The 9,714-nt window shown below is 33.6% G+C and overlaps 3 protein-coding genes across 3 annotated transcripts; all 3 read left to right on the forward strand.

The window, feature by feature from the left end:
• The first annotated feature begins 813 nt into the window (after positions 1-813).
• On the forward strand, positions 814-1,705 carry LOC6640129 (general odorant-binding protein 66). The gene is made up of 2 exons (XM_002063246.4): positions 814-1,077; positions 1,149-1,705. Exons 1-2 carry the CDS (start codon positions 877-879, stop codon positions 1,662-1,664), a joined length of 717 nt encoding a protein of 238 aa, XP_002063282.3. The 5' UTR covers positions 814-876; the 3' UTR covers positions 1,665-1,705.
• A 4,159-nt stretch (positions 1,706-5,864) lies between these two features.
• LOC26529210 lies at positions 5,865-6,707 on the forward strand. The gene is made up of 3 exons (XM_023182169.2): positions 5,865-6,088; positions 6,146-6,247; positions 6,314-6,707. The coding sequence occupies exons 1-3, from the start codon at positions 5,981-5,983 to the stop codon at positions 6,662-6,664; spliced, it is 561 nt and encodes a 186-aa protein (XP_023037937.2). The 5' UTR covers positions 5,865-5,980; the 3' UTR covers positions 6,665-6,707.
• Positions 6,708-8,604: 1,897 nt separating this feature from the next.
• LOC124459991 lies at positions 8,605-9,170 on the forward strand. Its single transcript, XM_047009964.1, has 2 exons — positions 8,605-8,742; positions 8,805-9,170. Exons 1-2 carry the CDS (start codon positions 8,605-8,607, stop codon positions 9,168-9,170), a joined length of 504 nt encoding a protein of 167 aa, XP_046865920.1.
• The last annotated feature ends 544 nt before the right edge of the window (positions 9,171-9,714 follow it).

The following is a 9,714-nucleotide window of genomic DNA, read 5'->3' on the forward strand; positions in this document are numbered from 1 at the left end:
GGTATGAAGTATAAGCGGTGTGTAATTTTGGGTTCTTCTAGATGGAACAGAAATATTAATCTAGCTTGACAGCTCGGAAGAGTCTATCTCACCATTAGAAGCCTTGTAAAGGAAAGTTACACCAAGCACAACTCTACGATTAGTTAAAGAAATCGACTAGAATAAGATGGAAGTTGTACATTTGGATCCCAGGGCAAATTACGAAGTTAGAAAAATAGTTTTTTTTTGGTTTAAAATATTGCTTGAAGTATTGATTCAAATTGGGAGCTTAGTGCTATTAAAACATGCTTCACAAGTTGATGGTGGAACAGTTACATTTTCTTTAGTCCTTACAAAACTGAGGCTAAGGCAAGGGCTGTTTCATTAATACTGCTTGCAACCGTCGGTAAAGCAGGGGGATTTTTTCATCAGTTTGATCAGTGCTTACAAAACTGTCGACTGAGAAGTGAAACCTTCATCGTCACACAATCTTTGAGTACTTCAATGATTCATAAACGGAGTGCTCAGGCAATTTCTCAAAACATATTTACATCGATTTACAAGTTTTTTCAAAACCATGTTTCATTTTGGTGTATAACATTCCTTTTAAGGTAGAAGAGTTCAACAAAACATAATGTTCATTATATATGAAGGTATCTGCTAAATGAAACTACAAAATCCATTAGTATTATGCATTCTTATAGACATATCTATATTGAACAAAATTTGTATCAAATTCTGAAGAATATACGATCCATTAGTTTGATTTTCTTCCAACTTGACGCATCCCAGTTACTCAAGCCGAATGGTGTACAAAAAACTTAGACAACTAATTTATTGTGTCATTTCATTTTTGAAAACATTCAGTAAAAATTCGAAATTAAAAGATAAATAAAAATGCCTTTAGGCTTAAAGAGAATTTTCCTTATACTCTGGATAGTTTGGTATATGCTCCATTTAGCTGAATCTGAGGGCAATTTGACATGTACCAAAATGCTGGATACGCGCAGTCAAGACGAATGCTGTGGCAACAATGTTCTAAGCAGATTTATGTTCGTGACAACAAATTGTTCAAAGTATTGGGATGATTTTGACACAGTAAGAGATGTTTACTACGTATATGTGGTTCCAAAGAATTTGATTCTTATAATCCACTATTTTGATTTCAGTGCCGATATGAATGTCTCTACAATAATTGGAATCTGCTGGATAGTAAAAATAAAATCCAGAGACCCGAACTGTATGACATGATCACGCGACTATATAATCCACTCAATGGTTACAACAACTATGGCTTAGCCATGAAGCGTGCCTTCGAGGATTGTGATAAGCTCTATCTCAAATATGCGGATTTTGTTTTGCTCTATTCCGCACAAGCTCAGAATTATTTACGCTTGGATAAGAATTGTGAACCTTTTGCATTGTACTACGCCCAATGTGTGTCCGGAAATCTGTTTATGAATTGCCCCAAAGAATACTGGAGAGATAATGTAATGTGTAATGAGTATAAGACTGAGCTAATATCATGTAGCAAATACTTGGGATTGACAACGGTACCCAATGACGATACTCTTAATGAGCCAGGATTGAAAAAGAATGGAGCTAACGGACATAGAAAACGATTGATCGATTCTATTATGCCAGTCATTCTCTTTATGTTTATTGGCTTTTTAAGAAACATTTAATATAACTGCAGTCAAATGTAATAAAACAATGTTGACTCCAACAATCATTGTATTAGTTATTTGAATTACATCTATGCTGAATTTAACGCCGCACAGTGGGGCCTTTTGTCATTTTACATTGCAAAAATCATAACTTCTTAACCGATTAAACAATTTAAAAATTTTAAAAGCATTTGATAAAGAATTCCTCAATCTAGAAAATAAATGTTTGCCAGGAGTGCTGGGTGTCCGTGATGCTGTTATATTCAATATTCAATAATATTAAAAAATGGAATGAAACACTTTTTTAACGACTGAGTGACATTTTTAAATGTTTTCATTCGATCGAATTAAAATTTTTTCTAGGTTAATTTGGCAAATTTGATGGCTATTGATATTGATCTAATAAACTCAACATATCAGGACTATTGTTGCTATTTTCCAAATCCTTTTGCGCCGAACAGGCTGCCAGCATGTTGAAAAGGTCTTAATTTTCCCTAACGCGAAAAGTTTTCTATATATTAGTGTGTCTGAACCTTTTTGATTTCGATTTCAAAATTTTTTAGGATTCATAATCTGTGAATTATTCCATATCGATTTCATATATCATCATGAAAAAAATGAATTTTCCCAACGCTATTCGGGCAGAGGCCCAACTGTGCGCCGCGTTAAACCTAAATTTCAGACAAGTTATCTTTGCCGCCAGCAGGATACATTTTTTTGGGGGGCCCACATTCGAGTACAAGCCATATAGACTCGGTTATTGCATCAATCGAGAATAAATACGACATATTCATTATATAAGATAAAATTCGCTTTTTTCTGTGTATTACAAATATAATAAAATACTTTTTATCCGACTTGCTTTATTATACCCTTGCAGAGGGTATTATAAAATTGGTCAGATGTTTGTAACGTACAGAAGGAGATGTTTCCGACCCCATAAAGTATATATATTCTTGATCAGCATGAGAAGTTGAGTCGATATAGCCATGTCCGTCTGTCCGTCCGTCCGTCCGTCTGTGCAAATCAACTTCAGGCCGCCATCTTAAGAGCTATCGGGCTGAAATTTTTTTTCTGCGCTTTTTATTATCTGGAGCAGATCAAGTATGAAAATTATCAAGATCGGACTACGATATCATATAGCTCTAGAAGAAACATTTTCATAAAAATTGGAGTATCCCCATGAAATTTACTAATATAGTTTTGGATATAAAACACCAGATCCCGAAATTTCAATCAGATCGGATAAATATAACACAAGTTACAGTCAATATAAATCGGCTCTAGTACGTCATTGCTTGAAACCCACAGAGCAGCTAAGCACACGCATACACACACAGACACAACGCTATGTAAACTGTATGTGTATGCGTGCCAATCGCAGCATGCAGTATGGGGAAGAAGAAAAAGAAATGGAAATGATATTTAGGAGGTTTTGACTGTGCATTGATGAATTGATGATACAGAAAAAGAGTTTGGAACATGTAAAAATATTATGGCCAAAGACTGCAAGGGTATATAAACTTCGGCACAGCCGAAGTTAGCTTCTTTAATATTTTTACTTAAGATTACAGTAATTTAAGTTTGACTAGGAGGTATTTAGAAATTTGGAACCAATAAGCTTATATTATTTCTCAATGTGTATATATTTTTAAGCCATTTTTCATTCCAAATCGATTAAAATGTCGGGGATCACCAGGACAAAATTTGCTCTATAAAGATTTAATCTTGGAAAATTACTTAAAATTGAACTTTGATTTACTTTGTCCAGACATTATAATCGTAAATGTCTAGCCAAGCCCCCATTTTTATAAAATCTCTATTTTAACCTTTAGACTCTGTCATAATTTATTCTATATATTCTAGCAGACTTTATAATCGTATTCGTCTAGTCAGGCCCCCTTTTGGTCGTCTACGCTTGGACTTTAACCCTCTCCAAAATTTGGAAATGAACTACGTTTTCATCACCATGACTTTTCGAAAATTTCAATTTTTTAAACGGTTTTGTTTGTTGTATCATTTAAAATCAAACGTGACCTTTATTAACTAATTAGGAATGTCTGGTGTGATTAAATTTTTTTAATCGCTCGATTAATTGGCTTAACATTTTGTTGGCGTATATATAGAGCCATGATCTTTGGCAAGGGCTTAAAATAAATCAAATGATGGACAGGTTTGGAGCTCTGTTGATATGGATATTATTTGGAATATTGGATTGGCATTCTATGGCTGAGGGGACTGATTGCAGTAAGCCGCCGGATTTCTCAGTGAGTCACCATTGAGCCAGATAAGGTATCTAAAATTCTTGCTATATTTGTATTATATGTTTTTTCTTTAGACTTTGCAGACTTGTTGTGCCAGCCCCACGATGACATTTGAGGCCTTTAAGAGTCAGTGTGGCAAATATATGCCTGCAGGTAGTCCCAGACTTTCCCCAGTGAGTTAAATTTATCAAATTATGAGAGTTTGTCGATAATTTCGATTGTCCTCTTTGCAGTGTCTCTATGAATGCATATTTAATGCCTCAAATACTTTGGATGGCACCGAAATAAATGTACAAAATGCTCGAAATATGATGCAAAAGATTTTGGGCAACAATCAGGGATTCACTGATGCCTACACTGAAGGACTCGAAAATTGCAGCAACTTTGTGGATGAGATGATGAAATATTCCCGACGACGTCCACCAGCATTGCCTGGCGTCGAAGTATGCTCCAGTTTGCCAGTGTTGTTTGCCATGTGTTCTCAGAAATATGTTTTTGTTCACTGTCCGCCAGCAAGTTGGACCAATTCAGATGCTTGCGAACATTCTAAGGAGTATTCACTTAATTGTCAGTCAACTAAACAATCACGTGGTGGATCATCCCATCGTGTTGGTTAATATGACGTATAGCATGATCATACGATATTTGTTTATTTGAGTATATATACACATATTAAAATCAAAAATATTTTTATTAATGTGCAGCAATTGAAAGTTTTGCATCAAGTTAATGACTAGAATATTAAATGGATATCATTTCCGCTTTCAAGTACCATATATATAGAGGGCTTTATAGGAGTGAGCCTGATGTACAGATTGTTCAAAATGTTTTATCTGTTGAGTGGTTTGTTATATTCCGCTTTAGTCGGTTTTGTGTCTAGTGGTGTTATCGATTGTAGTCGTGCTCCAGATATGTTTGTGAGTATAAAAAGCATTCCTTCTTTTCCTTGTCCCACTAATTTCCTTTGACTCCTTTTTGTTTTCAAGGCCATAAAAAATTGCTGCAAGTTGCCTGAATTGAATTTAACTAGTTTTAATAAGAAATGTAGCAAATATGTGGCTCGCATAACTCCTGTAAGTCTGACAACTCTTCCAAGTCTAGAACAATTTCATCTTCTTTTTATAAAATTTTTAAATTTCAGTGTTCATTCGAGTGCGTTTTTAATAACACCCAGTCCTTAAATGGCACATCCTTAGTCCTACCGAAGGTTGAACAGTTGCTACAAATAGCCCTGAATGGTGATCAAAAAGTTATCGATATCTATATGAATGGCTTTCGGGAATGCTCCATGCAAGAGGCGGAAATGTTGCGCTCCCTGAAACGACGTCGCATGGAGGTTGTTGACAATTGTAGTCCAATGGCTGTCACATATGCCATATGCGCTCATCGTTATGTCAATATCAATTGTCCGGAAGGCAGTTGGACCAATAGCCAACAATGTAATGAGGCCAAGGATTATAGTATTAATTGTAATATGCCCAAAGGGCGAAAGGCGACTTAAGTCAAGACAATCAAGTTAAATTGAAATTCATGAGAAATTTATTTATTTATGTTATCTTTATCCTAATGCTTGTTATCCAAATAAATGGAATATTTACACTTATAATTCAGATTTTCTTTTATATATTCATGTATGAAGTTAACTGAGGGTAGAAATGCTAACGCAATTTCTTAAGAAAGATTTCCGACAAGTAAATTAAACATATTAAAGGGTCAATAATAAAATGATGAATCAAATTAAGCCCTGGAAAGTTCTTATTGCAAAATATTAAGATACCTTTTTTATCATTGTTAGAAAATTACACTTTGTTTAATAAAAATAAACAAAATAAAAGCATTAGGGCTTAGAAAAATTATGAAACATTCTAGAAACTTGACAATGTTGACATAAACAAAAAACACAATGTGCAAATTATATTTATAATTATTAATAAAGATAGTCATAAAGATTTTAATTACTAAAATATAAAATGACCATTTACCAAAGGTCGATTAGCTGACCCTCGACTTTGCCCCAAAGTAATAGTATATATATGGACAAATTTCGATTGAATTTCAAATTAAAATATCATGGTGAATTTTGAAGTTTTGATTAGCTTGTTTTGCGTTCTGCTTGGGGCAATTCATTATTTGCCTTTGGCCAGTGCTGAGGATTGCAATGAAGCCCAGAGTAATAAAGTGGGTATTTTACAATATAAAACTTAACCGATAAATATTTTCAAATATCCCTTACAGCATATCCTACATAATTGTTGCAACGGACCTGTTTACAGTCTAGAGCTCTATAAAGATGTCTGTGCCGAGTATATGCCAGAAGGCATACCAAAAGTTTCACCTGTAAGCTTATCCAATGTGTATTATATAATAAAGTATTCCAAGATTTTGTTTATCCTTCATTTTCAGTGCCTTCATGAATGTGTTTATAATGCCAGCAATATATTGATTGGTGATCAAATGAACTTGGATAATGTGGAAGTAATGTTAGAAAAACTACTATCTAAGGATTCCGTTTTCCATGAAGTGTCTATAAATGCCTTTAGGGAGTGTTCCAAAAATATAGATGAAATGAAAAAGTTACTCAAACGTCGTCCTTCTCCAAATCCAGGCATGGAGCAATGTTCCGCATTGCCTTTGATGATGTCAATTTGTTGTCAGCGATATATGACTTCACATTGTCCGGAGAGCAAGTGGAAAGCCACCGAAAAGTGTGAAAAGGCACGTCAATGTGAAATCACGATGAACAATCGAGGTTAATTTTTTGTAATATTATCCAAAGTATATAATTTAATGGAACATTAAATGGATTTCTAATTCATCCCTTAGTGATTGATTAATGATTCCTTAACTATTAATTATTTGTTTCTTCAAAATTCATTAATGATTAATTATTGATTCGTTTGTGATTCTAAATGATGCTTTTATGATTCCTTGATGATTAATTAATGATTTAATAGTGATTTACTACTAACTCTTCGTTTGTATTTCTTAAATGATGCATTTATGATTCCTTGATGATTAACTAATGATTTAATCATGATTTTCTACTGATTCTTCAATGAATTGCTAGCTATACTTTAATAATTCATTAAAGTTTTCTTCATGATTCATAAATTTTGCTTTAATGATTTCTTAATAATTCATAGATGATTCCTTAATGATTCCCTAAAGATTATTCAATGAATCCCTAATAATTTCTGTATGATTACTTGATGATTCATTGATGATTTACAAATCAGTCCTTAATGTTTATGTTTTGATTAATTGATGATTCATTATTAATTCTATATTAATTAATAAATAGTTCATTAATGATTCAATAGTGAGCTTTAAATGATTTCTAAATGATTGCTTAATGAATATGTTATGAACATGTTATGTAGAACAACAACAATAGCCAAGTTAGACGTTCCAAAGTTTTTTACTACATTAAAAATTCGTCATACAAATATAGTTAAAACAAATGTCAAACAAAAAGCGTAAGGTTAGTTATACATTTAACATTAAGTAAAAAATAAAATATTAGTTTAGAGTGATAAACAAATATAAATAACAACAATCTCTTTAGTTAGTTAACTTCTATCGCCCACCATTAAAAGTAGTGAAATAACGAATATAATTAAAATGTGATTTCCGTTTAATAATAACCTTAAATATGTCAGATCTTTAAACCTAAAGTGCTTCAGGATGCGGTCGATTAAATTGACCAACTCTCGACTTTGCCCAGTTTGTGGTATAAATATAGATCAATTTTGATAGAGTTTTATATTCGAATTTTGAACGTCATGGTCAAGATTGGAACTCTGATAAGCTTGTTTTGGACTCTACTATGGTCAATTTATTATCTGCCCCCGGGGGGCAGAGCTCTGGATTGCAGAGGGTTGCAGACTAAAGTATGTATATTTTCGATCTAAATGAACATCATTACCCAAATCTAATTATAAGCTATATCGTATGGTTATCTCTTTCAGTATATTATACATAGTTGTTGCACTTCTCCCAAAGTTACTATTGATGCATTTAAGGACGCTTGTGGCAAATATATGCCCGAAGGTATACCAAAAGTTTCAGCAGTAAGTACATAAAATATTTAGTTGACAAAATTATGAATTTCCTTTGAATTTACATTATTTATGTTTAGTGCCTTCATGAGTGCATCTATAATGCCAGCAATATATTGAACAACAATCAAGTTAATCTCGTTAACGTTCGCAAAATGATCCAACAGGCTTTAGGTACTGATTCTGATTTCACGGATGTTTTGGTTGAAGGTATTGGCAATTGTTCTGGTTCCATAAATGATATGAAAAAGACGATGAAACGTCGTCCACGACCGTTGGCGGGCATGGAAGTATGTTCTCCATTGCCAATGATGATATCGGTCTGCGCCCAAAGATATGTGACTACACATTGCCCCGAATCCCAGTGGATACCAACCGTAACTTGCGAAAATGCACGTCAATGCGAAATGTTAGGATAAACATAAATGGCAAATAATCATTTTTTTTGTTTTTAATAAGGCAATAAAACTAAAGCAAATTGCAAGTATTTATAATTAAATGGAACATTAATTTGATTTCCGTTCTTTGTTTATTTTTATATATATAAAAAGAGAACCACTTTCAGTTGAACTGAAATGGAAAGAAATGCCATTCTGGTTAAAACTAATCCTCCTACCGCTAATCCTTTTGGCTGCCATGGCAGCTGACTTTGATTGCGAACATCGTCCTGAAATATCAGCTATTAAAAATTGTTGTAAAATTCCAACTTTATCCTTGACAAAATATAATGAAAAGTGTGGCAAGTATCTAATAAACGGAGCCCACATAACACCCGTAAGTAATTAAAACCAAATTCAATTATTATTATCTATATATAACTTTACTTGTTTTTGCAGTGCAGTTTTGAGTGCGTTTTTACCGCATCGAAGGCTTTGAATGGCACTAGTTTGGTTGTGGATAATATTGAGCCTATATTGAAAAATGTTTTCAACAACAATGAGCAATTTGTTGATCTCTATATGGATGGATTTCGTAATTGCAGCAGCCAGGAGAAGGAAATGATAAAGGTATTGAAACGTCGTCATATGCCAGTGACTGGAAAGTGTACTCCATTGCCGGCAATGTATTCCCTATGCTCGCATCGTTATGTCTATATCAATTGCCCTGAGGAGAAATGGACTAATAGTCCAACCTGCATTGAGGCTAAAAACTATAGTCTTAATTGTGAATTTAGCCATTCACATGGCCCAAAGAAGGGTTAACAAAGAGTCTTGAATGAATAAATCACTGTGTGTAAATTGCTTTCAACACTGATATTCTTTATTTAAATTTAACAATCTAACCAATCCAGTTCATTTATTTGAGGGCTAGAATCACAGCTACCCAAATCGGAGGTGACTTCATTTTGATCCTCATTCACTGTGGCCAAATTGACTGCAAGTTTGTTTTAAACAATAAAAAGTTTAAGTACATTTTATAAAGTTAACACCTACCTAATTCTTGTAGACTCAAACCAAAGTATTCTGCATGTTGATTGAGAACCTTCTTTAGCATTTCCGTATCGACAAAGCCATCTTTAAGTACTTCTCTAAAGGGTATAAGCACAGATTCTGTATTATCCTCATTTAAACAATCCGTTTGCCAATGATCAAATTCTTCTAAATCATTCTGTGACAGAAATTAGCTAAAGAGCAATTATTTAATTTAATTGAATGTACCTCTGGGCCGACAATGAAATCCTCTAGAGCAGCATTTAAGCCATACCAAAGAGATATAAATAGGAGGGCAAAAAATATCAACTGACTC

This window comes from Drosophila willistoni (genome assembly GCF_018902025.1).
Source record: "Drosophila willistoni isolate 14030-0811.24 chromosome 2L unlocalized genomic scaffold, UCI_dwil_1.1 Seg196, whole genome shotgun sequence".
In the NCBI taxonomy this organism is placed as follows: domain Eukaryota; kingdom Metazoa; phylum Arthropoda; class Insecta; order Diptera; family Drosophilidae; genus Drosophila; species Drosophila willistoni.